Source organism: Narcine bancroftii, chromosome 13 (genome assembly GCF_036971445.1).
Source record: "Narcine bancroftii isolate sNarBan1 chromosome 13, sNarBan1.hap1, whole genome shotgun sequence".
In the NCBI taxonomy this organism is placed as follows: domain Eukaryota; kingdom Metazoa; phylum Chordata; class Chondrichthyes; order Torpediniformes; family Narcinidae; genus Narcine; species Narcine bancroftii.
Genome location: NC_091481.1, coordinates 63650733 through 63668280, shown reverse-complemented (window position 1 = coordinate 63668280; position 17548 = coordinate 63650733). Strand labels below are relative to the sequence as shown.

Here is a 17548-nt window from a genome sequence, read left to right as displayed (position 1 = left end):
AGTGCTACTTTCAATGCCATTGTTCACCTGAGGGTCCCCACCCAATCCAAGGATGCTGCGCCGCGCAGTCCCAGACTGCAGCGAGCACTCCCGACTGACCTGAACCCCGTCGTGAGCGAGGAAGTTTCGTGCATCGGCCTCAGTGGCGAGCTGCAGGCAGGTGGATCTCCCCCACACAGGGCACCGGAACACAAGCAACTGGAATGCCCTCTTCTCACTGTGTCTGTAACACTCGTTAAAGACGTCTGCGGTCACAACAGAGAAAGCACTGGATCAGCAGCGGCGAGCAGCCAGTCATGTGTGTTCCGCTGCTGCCATTGGTCGGGAGAGGGAAGCCATGGAGTGAAGCTACCATCCGTGGAACTGGTCGGACGCCTCTGAGTCAGAATCGTGCCTGAATGTTAGGCGTACATGTGAGTCACAGAGGGTAGACCAGCAATTGATGCCTGTGTCAAACGTGACACCAGATTCTCCTCAATCTCCTGCCTGTACATGACCCACATCCATCCCCTGCATGTTCCTCTCCAGCAGCCTCTTCGTATGACCCCGTTACAGTGCCAGTGACCCGGGTTCGAATCCAGCACTCTGTAAGGAGTTTCTACATTCTCCCTGTGTCTGTGAGGGTTTCCTCTGGGCGTTTTGGTTCCCTCTCACATTCCAAAGGTATATGAGGTGTATTTGAGCAGCACGGACTCATAGGCCAGAAGGGCCTGGTAACGTGCTGTAAATTATGTTAAACACCACTATTGTATCGGCTTCCCCCTCTGCTCCTGGCAACCAGTTCTAGACTCCTACACTCCGTATATATAAAAAAAATACTTGCCGAGCACATCCCCTTTAAACTCTCCTCCCAATTTAACATCCTTTAGTGTGTGACATGGAAGGAAGATTTGACCTATTAATGCTTTTCATCATTTTGCGAACCTCTATCAGAGATGTGGGGGTTGGCCTATGAGGAGAGATTGAGTCATCTGGGACTGTATTCGCTGGAATTAAGGAGAATAAGAGGGGATCTTATAGAAACGTATAAAATTATGAAAGGAAGAGATAAGATAGAGATAGGTAAGTTGTTTCCATTGGAGATTAGAAATGGGGACATGGTCTCAAGATTCAGGGAGAGTAGATTTAGGACAGAGATGAGAAGGGACTGCTTTTCCCAGAGGGTGGGGAATCTATGAAATTCTCTGCCCATTGAAGCAGTGGAGGCGACCTCAGTAAATCTATCTAAGACAAGGTTGGATGCATTTTTACATAGTTGGGGAATTAAGGGATATGGAGAAAAGGCAGGTCGGTGGAGATGAGCCTATTATCAGATCAGCCATGATCCCATTGAATAGCAGAGTAAGCTTGACGGGCCGGATGGCCGACTCCTGCTCCTAATTCTTACGTCTCTCCTCAGTCTCTGAGAAAACAACTCCGGTTTTCTCCTTGTAGCTCGAGAGGTCTTGTTGCAACTTTACAAATCTCTGGTGAGACCACACTAAGTGCATTGTGTTCAGTTCTGGTTACCTCATTATCGGAAGGATGTGGAAGCTATGGAGAGGGTGCAGAGGAGTTTCACCAAGATGTTTCCTGGATTAGAAAATATGAGGCAAGGTTAGCAGAGCTGGGAGGAAAGATGAAAGGACACTTGGTAGAGGTCTACAAAATACTGAAAGGCACAGATAAGGTGGGCAGCCAGCACCTTTTTCCCAGGGTGGGATAGCAAACACCAGAGGACATGTGTACAATCTGAAGAGAAAAAAGTTTAGGGGGAGACTTCAAAGGTAAGTTTTTTAGAGAGTTGTGGGTGCCTGGAATGCCTTGCCTGGGGTGGTGGAGGAGGTTGAAACAGAAGGGGCATTTAAGAGATGAAAGAAAAATGGAGAGTTACGAGTAGGAAGGTTTTAGATATTTTAAAAATGTTGGTAGGACTATATAGGTCATCACAACATTAAGGGCCAAAGGGCCTGTACTGTAAAGTTTATGTTCTAAAATCTGAAGCAAAGATGAAACTCAGCAGCATCTGTGGAGGCAGAGGGATAGAGGATGTGTTGGGCCGAGACCTTACATCGGGACTGGCCGTGGTTGGGATTGGGACATTGGATAGATACAGACGAGGATTGCCCCCTCCACGCCCATTGCAGACATTGCTCCAGGTTCCTCTGGGGTGACGGTACCTACTGCCAGCTGCTGAAATCTAGCTGCCATTTCCTTGATGACCTGGGCTCCCTCTGCTTCGGGTTCCAGGCGGCACATTTCCCTGAGAAGCAGGCAGGCACCAAGACTGGAGGACACCGACTCTCCGCCCTGGGGAGAACAAAGCGAAGGTGAAGAGGTGCGTCGGTGTTGTCCCAGGCCCGCCCTCCACCCCAACATTCTCCACCCCAACGTTTTCCACCCCAACGTTCTCCACCCCAACGTTCTCCACCCCAACGTTCTCCACCCCAACGTTCTCCACCCCAACGTTCTCCACCCCAACGTTCTCCACCCCAACGTTCTCCACCCCAACGTTCTCCACCCCAACGTTCTCCACCCCAACGTTCTCCACCCGGCCACCTTTCAGAGTGGCATCTCCGGATGCGGCCCGAGGGAATTAATAAGGCGCGCAGGTTTTAGCATCTGGATCTCAACCAGCAACATGGAGTGGCCCAGGTTCAATCCTCACCTCTGCCACTGTCTGCAAGGAGTTTGCAAGCTCTTCCCTGTGACCTGGGCCACTCTCGATTCCTCCCATTCCCCCTCCTCCACCTTTGTGTGGGCTGGTAGGTTAACTGGTCAGGGTAAAAAACTGCCCCTTGGTGTGTTGCTGAGGGATAGAAACTGGGGAAAGATTGGTGGGAAGGTGGGGTGGATTGGCTGCATGATGGGGTTATTCCGTGAGTCAGCATCGGTTTGGAGGGCCAGAATGGCCTCCTTCCATTACAAGGGAAGCCAACACTGTGTAGGACCCAGGGTACTGATTTCCTTGATGGTCTTCCTCTCCCTATCTCTGTAAGCATCCCCTCTACAGTCTGAGCTCCTCTAATTCTGGACCCTCGTAGATCTCCGAATTGAATGTGGCAGCCATGTCTCCAGTTGCCCAGGCTTTGGAATTCCCTCCCTTAACTTGTCCATCTTCCCAACTATTTCTGCCTTGAAGTTACCCCTTAAACCCACCTCCTTGCCCAAGTCATTGTTCACATCCCAACATCTCCTTGGGTGAACATGCCCCTGTGGATGTTCAAGACAACTGCAGCAGCAAGGGGGAGCACTTGGCCAAAGGAACGTGGCTCTCTCCTTACAACATCTCACCATTTCCCAGAAGTAGGTGGCCATCTTGCTGCGTCTTTGTAGAACTGCCCAGATAAAGAGATCCGCCCAGGGGTTGGTGCATTTCTTCTTTCCATACGATTCTTCCTTGGGATACAGCAACTGAAATGGGCATGTAATTGGATCAGATGATTGGTCTGGCACTGTGGCCTCTGACAGGGACAGAGACGGGGGCTCATTTTCCCACATCAGGGGAGACAGCACTCAGAGTTACCTTGTTGCTCTCTCATGGGAAAAATGAAAGGAAAATCCTGGACTTTTCCAGGCTCTGGGAGATGTCTGCCCATCAACCAATTTCACACCTCAATTCCATCAATGCGGGATCTTGCAGTACACAGTTTGTCTCCCACAGGTAACATCTGCACTTCTAAACTTGGGAATGCTCTGATGATGGTGAAGCTGTGATACCGGGAGTGGTCAGACCTGTGGCTTGTGAGCCACACGCGACTCTTTGACGTGAATGTGCGGCTCGCAGAGGTACGTTGGCCGTGTAGTAATAGTGGGTGAGGTTTGCGTGATTGTGGCACGTGTGGCTGGTAGTGAAATTAGCAGAGTGTGTGTGTGTGCGTGTGATCCAGGCTGCCTGCCTATCGAACTCCAAATCCCCCCCCGCCAATCTGACCTTTTGAAGCCCCAGCCACCCGCCCATCTGAGCTCTCAATGCTCTGATCGCTGTCTCTTGCCTAGGCCCTGGCCGTCTCCCCACCAGAGCTCCCGATGTTCCAACTGACGCAGTTACTTGCCGCGGTCAAAAGTAGTAAATTTATATAAATTTTTGTAACATAATGTGCATGTAAGAGTAAAATCATGGATGTAATATTTTTTCATGTCTTGCGACTCTCAGACATCTGAAGTTTATCGTACATGGTTTTTAATGTTAAACAAGTTTGGCCGCCCCTGTTCTACAAATCCAGGATCTTATTTTTCTTTCTTATTGGTGGGAAGAGAACAAGCACTCCTGTTGTGGAGTGGACACTGGACCAAGTATGGCTTAAAGCCCTGATTGGGACATATCTAATTTTGCGTACCCCACCTCTGCAAACTTCCAGCAATTTTGAGCAGCCCTTGATTCGGTTCTGGAGAATGCCACCAGGACAAGCTGCCAGGGGCTGGCGTGGTGAGATAAACCATCTAAATCCAGGAATGGAATGAGGGCAGAAATAGCACTGCTGTAGCGGGACGAGTGGTCGCGGCCCGGGGTGGGCTGAACCGCTGCGGAAGATGGCGTGGGCTCCCTGTTGTCCTGGGGCAGAAGCCCACGCTGTCGGATTGTGTCCTGGACGCATCATGACATTACTTCTGGTTTGGGTGCCGGGACCGGAAGCGACGTTGGAGAGCATGGGTTGTGTCATGACATCACTTCCATTTTCGGGCACCCGAACTGGAAGTGACTGGGATGGAGGATTAAAGGCAGCCCACTGATATCTCTGACTGGTGTGCATTTATTGAGTAGTGCTGCCGTGGTGAAGGGCCGAATGGCCTTGGGTTAATCAGCTGAAGGGTTGGGGGGGTGGGGGTGGTGAGGCAGAAGGATCCCCAAATTTCTAAATGATTGAAACCAAATGCAACTCCTACCTCCCTCCTTTTCCGCCATCCTTCCAAGTGGAACAGGTGGCTGTAGATTGGGTCGCAGAAATCTCCCATCAAGTCTCTCAGCACCTTCATCACCTCGCAGAGGGTGTAACTCTGCCGCCCCTCGTCCGCCTTCAAGCACTGGGATGGCCGCCTCTCCTCCTGCTTCTTGCGGAGGAGGGAGTTGAGGAGCGAGTTCTCCGCCACTGAGCTGTACAGCTCCTCCAGGCGCCTGTAGGAGAGGTATTCGACCATGTTGGTCCCATTGTCAATGAAAAGCTTGACAAATTCCGGTTTGTTGTTCACCAGAGCAGCTGTCAAGGGATCATCCAGGTCACTGGTCTGGAATGGAACAGGGAGAAGTATTGACCCATAACCATCATTAGCCTTCACCTCATTGAAGATATCTACAAGAAATGGGGTCTCAAGAAAGTGTGAGCTGTTGCGCTTTGGAGAGACGTAGCAAGGTTGAACATAAATGGCAAATGATAGGGTATTGAGGAGTAGAACAGAGGGATCTGGGGATACAGATGCATAATTCACTGAAAGTGGTATCACAGGTGGATAGGGTTGTAAAGAGAGCTTTTGGCATGTTGGACTTCGGTATTGAGTACAGAAGTTGGCAGACATGGTAAAGTTGTACAAGACATTGATGAGGCCAAATTTGGAGGATTGTGTGCAGTTTGGGTCGCCTAACGACAGGAAAGATATCAATAAGTTTGAAGGAGTGCAGAGAAGATTGACTAGGATGTTGCCAGGTCATCAAGATCTGGGTTAGAGGGAAAAGCTAAACAGGTTAGGACTTTATTCCCTGGAGCGGGGAAGAAATCATGAAAATCTGTAGATACTGTGGTTGAAGTAAAAATACAAATTGTGAGAGAATGAGGGGAGATTTTATCGAGGTATTTAAAATTATGAGGTATCCGGACAGATAAATGTAGGTCGGCTTTTTCCCCTGAGGTTAGATGAGATACAATCCAGAGGACGTGGGTTATGGGTAAAAGGAGAGAGGTTGATGGGAAACATTAGGGGGGCCTTCTTCACACAGAGAGTGTGGAACGAGCTCAATTTTAATATTTGAAGAATTTGGACAGGTATATAGATGGTGTGCCCTGGGTGCAGGTCAGTTGGACTAGGGAGAAAAATAGTTTGTCACAGACTAGAAGGGCCGAAGGGCCTGCTTTCTGTGCTGTAATGTTCAATGGTTCTAAAGCAGCTTCTATCCTCAAGGACCCTCGCCATCTAGGACATGCCCTCACTGCTACCATTAGGAAGGAGGTACAGCAGCCTGAAGACGAACACCCAATGTTATCACAACAGCTTCTTCCACTTTACCATCAGATTTCTGAACACATCATGAACCTTTAGACACATTACCCCTCACTCTTTTTCCTTTTTGCACTAGTAGTCCAGACCACCCGAGAATCCAGGTTTCAAAAACCTTTTAAATTTAGTGGGCTTTTTTTGTGTGTGTGTACATGTATAAGAGCCTCAGATTCTCAGCGGCAACAAGAGGCCATGGGTTTTGCCAAGTGTTGGATTTCATTTTTCTTTAAAACTGCTCGGTTTTTTTGATAAACAAAGCACGCTGACTTTGCTGTTAAACAAACTATCAAAATGCACCTGTTCATTTCCTCCTTGTTCCACCTTAAATTTGAATTTGAATTTTAAAAGTACTGCCCGAGAATCTGGAAAATCCAAAAATCCGGACTGCCCCATTCCCCAAGCAGCCCTGGTTTTTGGACTTCTACTGTTGCGTTTACGGAGCTGTTGTTTATAGCAATTTTGTGCCTGTAATGTACAATACTGCTGCCAACAAATTCATGACACTTGTTCATGACAATAAATCTGATACCCCTGCTCATTTCCTCTTGAGGTATGCTCACCTTTCCACTTTCTGATTTCAGATTTATTGTCAGAGTACGTACATGGCATCACGTACAACCCTGAGATTCATTTTTCTGTGGACAAGGCAGAATTACCACTAATTGGTAGTGCAAAAACAAAACTGCACAGTGTAAACATGCAGTCAGAATAATGTGAACTATTTTGTAACCGCGTAACAATACACTGTAGTGCACCAATGTGGGGGGTATGTATACAAGTGTGTGAACAGGCTCCTGAGATGGTGGAAGGTATCAGTAAATGAGTCCTTAAATGACTCCCTGATTGAGTTTGTTGTTGAGGAATCTGATGGTGGAGGGGGAGCCGCTATTCCTGAATCTGATGGTATGAGTCTTGTGCTACCTACACCTCTTTCCTGATGGCAGCAGTGAGAACAGAGCATGCGCTGGGTACCACTGGGTCTTCCTACTGCTCACTGGCTGTAGTGTCCCTTGCAGATGTTCTCGATGATATGGAGGGAGGTTTTTCGCCTGTGATGACCACTATCTTTTGCAGGGCTTTACGCTCAGGGGTATTGGTGTCCCCATACCAGACCGTGGTCAGCGCACTTTCCAGACAGCTTAGAAATTTGCCAGGGTTTCCAACGTCATACCAAACCTCCGCAAACTCCTGAGGAAGTAGGGGCGCTGACGTGCTTTCTTCACGAGGCCATTCTTGGTGTTCATTTAAACTCAAGGTTCTGTGAACGTGTGATGAAGAAGGATTCCTGTTTGGTTGCAGGAGTAACTGCTCCGTAGGGTAAGGTGAAGCCTGCAGGGGGAAACCTCTGTAGCTGCAGGAATGTAAGGGGACAGGACAACACCTGGCCAGCTGTCAATCAGTCAGCCTGAATGGATCAAGCCCCACCCAGTCGGGTGTCAATCACCCTCCGGGATATAAGCCTGCGCCGGCCTCCTAGGCCTCACTCAGAGTCGCTGCAGCCACAGCCAGCCTAGCTCTGTGGAAGTCTTTGTGGATTAAAGCCTGTTGTACAGTCTTTACCTTGTGTGTGTCTGATTCTGGCTAACAGCGCACCACAGCCAGGAACTGCTCTGCCCGAAACTGCAGAGAGTTGTGAATAAAGCTCAGGTGATCAGAACCAGAACCGGAATATATTGAACATGTCACAAATCCGTTGTTTTGTGGCACCATCACAGCACAAATATTTCTGTAAACCACGTTGCAAAATAAATAAAGTTAGTGCAAGAAAAATACAAAGAATGTTATCTGTGGTTCATTGATTATTCCGGAATCTGATGGCAGCAGGGGAGAAACGGTCCTTGTACCGCTGAGTGCTCGTCTTCAGGCTCCTGTAGCAGAGTGAAGAGGGCATGGCCTGGGTGGTGGGTCTTTGAGGATAGAGGCTGTTTTTTTAAGACACCGCCTCTTGTAGATGCACTCGATAGAGTGAAGTCTGGTGCCTATGGTGTCGCAGGCCGAGTTAACAACCATCTGGAGTTTTTTCTTGTCCTGAGCGTAGGCCACTCTGTACCAGACAGTGATGCGACCAGCCAGAGTGCTCTCCAGGGTACACCTGTAGAAGTTTTTGAGAGTCTTCGGTGTTGTCCCGAAACTCCTCACAAAGTATAGGTGTCGGCGAGCCTTCTTCGTGATTGCCTCGACATGGAGGCTCCCACACACACCTTTCCCTTCCATCGACTCCATCTACACTTCCCGCTGCCTCGGAAGAGCTGCCGACACACTAAAGCACCCACCTCATTCTCTTCTTTCACCCTGCCCCTACCTTCTCTTAGATAGAAGATGCAGGTGCTTGAAAGCACGGACCACCAGATTCAAGGACAGCTTCTCTCCTGCTGTTATCGTGGACCTTACACTGATGAAATACAATGTCCTTGCACAGTTTCTAACTGTTCTTTTGTCTCTACCCTGCAATTGTAATAAAGAAACTTTGCTTCTTTTAAAATAACTATACTCTTTTAGCTAAAATTCACACACGACCATGTGGAGGCATCCATCTTGAATCCAACCCAACTACAACAACCTAGTCTCTGACTCCCTCTCGCGGTCAGGAGTATCACTTGCACTTTATCACCACACTCCCTGCACTTTGTTATTCAAGCACTACCTGCTATATGAATTGACCTGACTGGATTTCAAGCAAAACAAATCTTTTTGCTGTATCTCCGTGCGTGTGGTAGTTGAACAGGAAGGCCCAGCAGGCCTGGGTTTCTATATAATGCAGTGTAGGCCACACTGTTCACTGCTCAGGAAGGACAGGGAGAAGAACGCATTTGAGAAGGTTCCAATGGAGGACAGAGTTCAGCGTGTGGTAGTTGAACAGGAAGGCCCAGCAGGCCTGGGTTTCTATGTAATGCAGTGTAGGCCACACTGTTCACCGCTCAGGAAGGACAAGGAGAAGAACGCATTTGAGAAGGTTCCAATGGAGGACAGAGGTCAGCGAGCACCAGTGCCACATATCCAACCCTTCTAACTGGAACACTTTGGTCCACAAAGGCACAAAACCTCACACAAACGCTCTTACCTTCCAGAGAATTTCTCCATTAAATAATTGGCTCTTGGCGATATCCACTCGGCTCCAAGCCACTGCCAACTTCAGCTCGTCCAGGTACGCCAGGGCATTGTCACTCTTCTTGCAAGCTGTGGGGGAGAGGTGGCAGTCAGGATTAGTAGCCAAAATCCATAAAATACACCCAAAAGTGTTCAGGAAGAAAAATCTTCATTGTCCAGTGTAATTGGCTTTGGGATTGATTTATTCTCTTCATCAAATATTGTGAGAATGGTCTGAACATTCAAATGAATGACTGATTTTGGGACTATTACCTTTGAACAACGTTTTCAAAATAACAGTATCAAACTCCTCCACTCCTTCCAGGTCTGCATTGTAGACAGTCATCAAATGCTTATTTTCAACAATCTTCTCCACCTAGAAATCAGAATAAATCTTTAACATCCCAGAAACCTCGGGTTGCATGGGTACCCTCTTATGAGTCAGAGTCCTCCAACATCCCATCATTCCTTATGAGTCAGAGTCCTCCAACATCCCATCATTCCTTAGCAATCTCCAGCTAGTTAGGCCCTGACCCTTGACTACACTGATCCAGAGCGTCATGGCCTCTTCACTCAACTCTTGCTCAGTGTGAAGCCGGTGGGTGAACTCCGAGCCCCAATGTATTCAACTGGGAGAGAAAGGGTGGGAAGCGGTCAAGCACTTGAATTACTATGGCCCTGGTGCTGGTCAAAGAGTGGAGTGTGGATTGTGGAGTGTCATGTGACCTCTGTCTGGAACCTGGTGGGATTGTGAAGGGTCACGATCTCTGTCTGGAACCTAGTCGGAAGTCGCATCACTTGCCAATCAAGATTAGACTCCACCCACCCATTAGTGCACACCTCACCAGTGGACCCTTCAATCACTTCGTGATTACCTGGGCTGGACCCTCCAGCTTACTGTACTATAAAGTCCAGTATGTCGAGTAGCTCTTTTTCTGCTCTTCGATCCTGAGGCAAGCCCTACTCCACCCCAGGTCACAATCTGTGGATAATGTTGGAGGAGTTCTTGGTCAGGGATTGAGGCTGTTAGACAGCCCTATTGGACAATGAACAGTGGATAGTGTATTGTAATCCTTAGTTGTTATAAGTCTGTGTTAGGTCTGATGTGTCTGGGTTGAACTGTATTTGTAGGATGTAAACAGTCATTAGTGTAAGGCAGGGGTGTCAAACTCAAATTCACGGAGGGCCAAAATTAAAAACTTGGACTAAGTCGAGGGCCGAACTAAATATTTATTGAAAATTTTCAACAACATCTGCATGTTTTCTCTTCTTTCAACATATGTAATGTTAAACTTTAGGATATAACTTTAGGAGGATAATGTTACAGGTCAGGAGTAGGTAGCTCAAGTTCACCCTTTGCTTGACCTGAGGGAAACCTATTTGGTCCCTGTGGAGATGTAGTCAGCATTCACAGGCTGTGTCCATTTTGGCCTGCATCAGGACTCAGCATTTCCTGCTCACTCCTCAGGCTCTAGGCCTCTATTCACCCTCGACCCACCATCCCTCTACCTGACCAGTCCTTTACCCAACCTCTACTCACCCCTCACTCCACTCGCTCTGCCTCTACCCACCCCATCCTATACACACCCCTCTACTGCCTCTCCCCTCAACCTGTTCCTCCCTCTACCCGTCTCTCACCCTCTAATCACCCTTCCCCTACTCGCCCTGCCCCTCCCCTTTTACCTCTTCCCTATCCACCCCTTCTACTCATCCCTCCCTCTAACTGCCCCTCGCACCACCATAACTTCTCCTGCCCATTACTCCTCACCTACACACTCTGCCCACCCCTGCTTACCCACCCACTCAGGCCCAGCGCGCTGCCGATCAGCCTTTGCGGACAGCCACCATCTCTCTCTTCACGTGCAGGGCCGAACCAGCCGTCCCTGGGGTCCGTGCGGGTGCAAGCGCTGAAGGCCGTGGCGACCGGGAGAAGTGCGCTCGCGCTGTGGAAAGGCCGTCTGGTGCCAGTCGCGCGGGGCTCGCGCTGCCCGGGGGCCGTGCGCAGCCTGCCATGTCCGTCGCGCCGACAGGAAATCACAGGCGCTCGCCCATCCGCCGCACCGCTCGACAGGTGGGAAAAGTGACTGGTTGTGCAGGGAGCCTTCCAACTGGCTTGCCGGCTGATGACATCAACAGACTTCTTGTGTTACAATTTCTCATGTTACAATGGGGAAGGATGTGCAATGAAGGGGGAGGATGGTGGGGGTGACATTACCAAAAAACAGCATCGGCTCTCGCTGCAGGGCGGGCCACCTCTAATACATTTTTGAAATGATCTTGCGGGCCAAATATAAATATATCGCGGGCCAGAGTTTGGCATGTGTGGTGTAAGGGTTAAAATGACTTGCAAACATTTTTTTTGCAAGAAACCAGCTGGCGAGCATTGTTCATGAATTCTTTGATTGTCCCCATAGCATCAGGCTTCTGGGGTTTTTGACCATCTTAGAGAGGTTTTTAGTTTGAATTTGCTTTTGCACTTTTTAGAACCAGGGCACAAATATAGATGGTCCAAATAATTCTTTGGTCGTTCTTTTGAACGTATTGACATACTAACATTTTATTGTCCTTTTTATTAACTGTTTTAAGTATCGTTTAATTGTTTTTATCAATGTTATTAACACATAAAGTTCTAATAAACAGTGAAACACTCAATGTAACTTTAGAACAGATTTTTTATTTAATGAGTCAAAAAACATCGTCTTTATGGTGGCTGAGCGATCATAAAGGGAGCTAATGGCAATAACTAGTTTTGGTCGTGTTAAGTCTGAACTGACTGGGTTGTACTGAGTTTGTAAATCTGTACACAGTTGCTAGTTTCGGTCGTGTTAAATCCAGTGTGACTGGGTTGTACTGAATTTAACTCTACACGGTTGCTAGTTTCGATCGTGTTAAGTCCAATGTGACTGGGTTGTACTGAGTTTAAGTCTGTACACAGTTGCTAGTTTTGGTCGTGTTAAATCCAATGTGACTGGGTTGTAATGTGTTGTGTGATAGAGAGCACTCGTGTGTTATCCCTATTGCGATCCCTTTTTGTGTTTTAATAAGGATCCTTCCTATTTCAGCCTTTGTCCAGATTTGTTGCTCTTTGAACCCATCAAACTTGTCCCTTCCCACATAGCAAATGTGTTGCTCTAGATCAGGGGTGTCAAACTCAAATTCACGGAGGGCCAAAATTAAAAACTTGGACTAAGTCGAGGGCCGAACTAAATATTTATTGAAAATTTTCAACAACATCTGCATGTTTTCTCTTCTTTCAACATATGTAATGTTAAACTTTTTCTTATTAAAATAAATGTTTAATAATAGTTTTGGATAAACTCTTTCCAGAAGCATTAACAAATGAGAAATAAAATATTCAATAAATAATATTTCTCTATAGAGGATTTGTCAAATGTTGCTAGTGTGCTGTCGAATAGTAAAATCTGAGGGCTATTGAGAATGTGGGAGAATAACATGATTCCTGAAACAATCAAATGGGTGACTGATTGTGGGCATGAACTCTAGCAGCGTTATTTGCCATGCCCTTTTTCCATTGGTACAGATATCCTTTGATTTACACACTTTTCAAGTTTTATGCCTAATGAGCTTGTATCCAGGTGCAGGACCATTTTTAACCAGGAATATATTTATCACTGTGACATGAAACTATTGGAAGATCGTTTTATCCTGAGATTAAAGTTCATAATACTTACTCAGGCCTGTGTGCGGGAGGGCGGGGTTTGCGGGCGATCGGGTTGGACAACGACAGTGCAGGGGCATCGACTCTTGCTGCAGGGCGGCATCTCGGCGGATCAGCGGCCCTGTCACTGTGAGTCGCGGGTCGGCCTGCGGCAGGGAGGGGGAGTGGGCAACGGTCCTGGCGAGGTCAGGCCCCCCCTGAGTTTCTGCCGGACCCCCCTTGACCTGCTGAGTTTCTCCCGGACCCCCCTTGACCTGCTGAGTTTCTGCCATACCCCCCTTGACCTGCTGAGTTTCTGCCGGACCTCCCTTGACCTGCTGAGTTTCTCCCGGACCTCCCTTGACCTGCTGAGTTTCTCCCAGACCCCTCCCCCTTGACCTGCTGAGTTTCTCTCGGATCCCACTTTGACCTGCTGAGTTTCTCCCGGATCCCCCTTTGACCTGCTGAGTTTCTCCTGGACACCCCTTGACCTGCTGAGTTTCTCCCGGACCTCCCTTGACCTGCTGAGTTTCTCCCGGACCCCCCTTGACCTGCTGAGTTTCTCCCGGACCCCCTTTTCTTTCCGTGTCGGTGTCCCAGGACCTTTCCAGGGCAGTCTCCGCGCTCAGGACCACGCTGGGATCCTGGTCAGCGGTGGAGGAGCAGGTGAGCGTGGCTAATCCCGATCCAGCCCACGCCACTCCCGAGATTGGCGGGGGATTCCACCCTACCTGCCCGACCAGCCTCGCTCTCCACGTGTACTCCGGGCACCCGCCGCTGGTCCGGTGGGAAGGCGCAGGGCGGCCGGCGCCCCCATCGCCTGGCGGGGAGCCCCAATCTTCCCTCCGGCGTCCCGACTCCATCTGCAGCTCCAAGAAACGCTGTGCCACTGGGGTTCCGTGCATTGGGAAGCGGCCTTGGCTTCCCCTGACACCGGCCAGGCCGCGCTGCGGTGGGGGGGTGGACGGGGGGACACGACAGCGTGTTTATAAAACCACCCACCACTACTTTTCAAGGACCAGGATTTTTCTCTCTCTCTCTCTCTCTCACCCTGGGACACAACGGTTACTGTGCATGCGTTATACTGGTGCGGCGGCCAGCGGGCCATCTCTAATACATTTTTGATATGATCTCGTGGGCCAAATATAATTATATCGCGGGCCAAATTTGGCCCGCGGGCCAGAGTTTGACATGTGTGCTCTAGATGATCATAGAGTCATGGAAATCCCATCTCATCTGGGCAGACCGTTATGCCTATCCCATTTGCCAACATTTTCCCCATTACCCCTCTATTCCTTTCCTATCCCACTACTCATTCCAATGGCTTTGAAACACTGGCCCTGCACTGGCTTCTTGATATGATAACCATGCCCTCGGGTGGGTCTCAGATCCCATGATGGACACTATGCACGAAGGGACAAGGGAGAGAGCACGGAAAGGGAGAAAGAAGAATGGGGGAGAGAGAGAGAGAAGGAGGGTAACAAAAGAAAACAAACGAGAAAAGGGAAAGAGAAAATAGGTCAAAGACCACTTCATGTTCCAGTTTATCATCAAATGTGCCAAGCTGCCAGGATGGAGGTTATTTTACAAGCACACCAGTAGATGTCTCATACATTGTACTAGTAAGACACCATACCAACGTGTGGAGTTACGGCAAGAGATTCGTTGGTGCAGAACCTGTTAATAGTGTGGGGTTCATTCAAGAGCCTGATAAAGGCAAGATGTCATGGTTTCACACCTATGAATGCAGGATTCCTTCCTTACTGCCCAGGGAGAGCCAGGCTGGTCTCCATGGGAGACCCTCCAGTGCCATCTCCCACCTGAACCTCTTGCGCTGAGGACTCACCAGCTTCACCAGGCCTGGGACGTCTTCAGGAGGAGCGTGTTTCGCCAACCACATGTGCACTTGCGGCCTCAAGGCTTCCACCGTGAAGGATTCTGCGATGGCCTCCGCTAAGACATCAGCAATCCCTCCGGATCCTGCCAGGATAAGCCATGGAATGTTGTTCTTTGCCGCTCCATATATTCTCTAGAGAAAATCAGACTGATCTCCATATCATTCAGTGGATAGAAGGCATTCCCTTAGAGAGAGATTTCCCAAGAACCTCATACCACAGATCTTCGAAGAAGAAAGTCTTGTGATGTTTATTTTTATTTATTTAGACATACAGCATGGTTACAGGCCCTTCTGGTCCACAAATCCATGCCACTCAATTGCACCCAAATAACCCCCATACGTTTGAAGGGTGGGAGGAAACCCACGCAGACTTGGAGAAAATACATCGCCGGATTCCAACCTTGGTTGTTGGTGCTGTAACCGCTATGCTCACCGTGCCAGCCATTAGCCTAACATCATCCCACGAGAAGACCGTAAGCAGGAAATGCTGGAAATACTCAGCAGGTCAGTCGGCGTCTGTGGAGCGTGAAGCAGAGTTAATGTTTTGGGTTGAAGACCCAGAGCGGCACGGTTAGCTTAGTGTTTAGCACGACAGCGGCCAAATCCCGCACTGTCTGTGAGGAGTTTGTGCGTTCTCCCAGTGTCTGAGTGGGTTTTCTCCCACCGTTCAAAACTTACCAGGGGGAGTAGGCCAATTGGTGTAATTGGGCGGCATGGGCTCGTGGGCCAAATGGGCCTGTTACCGTGCTGTGTGTCTAAATTAAGTTGAATGTTAAAAATTAAATTGGAATATTCTGTCATTCTGAAACATTATCTTTATTTTTTTGAAAACTTTATTTATGATCAAATGAAGCATTATCTCTGGTTCTATATCCACAGTGCCTTCAGCATTTTGGGACTTTATTTCAGATTTTCGCCATCTGAATTCAGAACTAAATTTTCGAGGAAGCACCTAAAGACCCGCCAGGGTCTTATCAGGAGGGATCTAGTCACTGAAAAGAAAAGTAAGCCTTGCAATTCCATAACAACTTCTACTCCTCTTGTCTATCTCTCTCTACCACCCTTACCAAGCTCCCACCAATGGAATGGGGATGATGTTCAGAGGAAGGTATGTATCGCCCAGCACACAGCGGGGATTCCTCGCCTCTTCTTCAAGAGCCTTTCCTACCATTGTACTCTCCACCCTTTCTGGCACCCACTCCGATTTGAGCTCACCGCGCTTTCAGACCACCAGGACCTGTCCCACGCAACAGAACGGCTTCAGCCAGACCCTCACCTCCAGCATGTTGGGCCCTCCTTGGATTAGCATGCACAACACCGGGATCTCAATGCTTCCCCTTCCTGAGGAGAAACACAGATAGGTGCAAACCCGAGGCAGACGAGGGGCCATTCATAATTGACTGTCTGATATTTGTCGAGTGGTCTGTGTGAGGATGGGTTTGTGCCCTGGTCTTGCCTCCTTCCTGCTCCTTGCTGATTCCTATTATGGTCATTTGATGCAGTTGGGAAGCTCAGCAGTTGAGGTGGGGCTTGATCCTGTCTGATGTGCAATGGGAGGTGTGTAATGTGGATGTGTAATGCATTATGTGTAATGCATTGTGTATAATAGCTGGTGTGAAATGGGTGGAGGTAATGGGTGGTGTGTAATGGGCAATATGCAATGGGCAGTGGGTAGTGCAATGGGTGGAGTGTAATGAATTGTGGGCAGTGTGCAGTGGGTAGCGCGCAATGGTGGGTGTGCAATGGGTGGTATGTCATGGATTGTGTGCAGTGGGTAGTGTGCAATGGTGGGCATGCCTGAGGGTGGTGTGCAATGGGAGATGTCATGGATGGTATGTAATGTGTGGTGTGTAATAGCTGATGTAGAATGGGTGATGTCCAATGGTTGTTGTGTAATGACTAGTATGTTACCACTGGTATCTCATGTCCAGAGTAAAAAGTACAGGGGTCAGGTGTTCAGAAAATAGCCATGAGAATTGAGCCCACATGTGGGTGGGGAGTTTAGGCACCTTCAGGGGAGTTACAAAGAGCATGCAGAGTGACAGAGGAGTAGATTCTGTGTCTCAGAGGTCGGGTGAGATCCGTTGGATATTCTGGTGGGGGAGTAGGGAAGCGGGGGGAGAGCAGAGTGAAGCAGACTGATCTAGAGGCACGTTGAGCGATACCTACCGCCAATGCCTGTCCTCCGGGTCAGGATGTGTTGCTCCAGGCGAGCTTGGAACTGGGTCTCCCCGCCCAGCTGATTGTTGGTGCCATTGTCCACCAGGAGGAAGGCTGAGTAATTGTCGTCTAGGGCGTGCTGTGCATCTGTGTCGTTACTCACCATGTATTGCACGGGGAAGGAGCCCTGGGCAGCCAGCAGTGCAGGAAGCAGTCAGATCCAGGCCCGGCATTGGGATGCACGGACCCCTCACTCCTCTCACACCCACCCCTCACACTCCTCTCACACCCACCCCTCACACTCCTCTCACACCCACCCCTCACACACCCACCCCTCACACTCCTCTCACACCCACCCCTCACACTCCTCACACACCCACCCCTCGCACTCCTCTCACACCCACCCCTCGCACGCCTCTCACACCCACCCCTCACACTCCTCTCACACCCACCCCTCACACTCCTCACACACCCACCCCTCACACTCCTCACACACCCACCCCTCACACTCCTCTCACACCCACCCCTCACACTCCTCTCACACCCACCCCTCACAC

At 49.2% G+C, this 17548-nt stretch overlaps 1 protein-coding gene across 4 annotated transcripts in view; it reads right to left on the bottom strand.

Moving 5' to 3' along the window:
• The window catches only part of LOC138748421 (transient receptor potential cation channel subfamily M member 4-like), a 73276-nt gene that overhangs the window by 42640 nt on the left and 13088 nt on the right, over positions 1–17548 (bottom strand). For all 4 annotated transcript variants that reach the window (XM_069908616.1, XM_069908613.1, XM_069908614.1 and 1 more), the window contains exons 6-14: positions 17001–17178; positions 16108–16172; positions 14781–14963; positions 9550–9652; positions 9251–9366; positions 4867–5205; positions 3274–3393; positions 2160–2289; positions 100–245 (exon numbers count right to left, since the gene is read on the bottom strand). In XM_069908616.1, the coding sequence (XP_069764717.1) occupies positions 100–245; positions 2160–2289; positions 3274–3393; positions 4867–5205; positions 9251–9366; positions 9550–9652; positions 14781–14963; positions 16108–16172; positions 17001–17178 (1380 nt within the window). The remainder of the gene's footprint in view (positions 1–99; positions 246–2159; positions 2290–3273; positions 3394–4866; positions 5206–9250; positions 9367–9549; positions 9653–14780; positions 14964–16107; positions 16173–17000; positions 17179–17548) is intronic.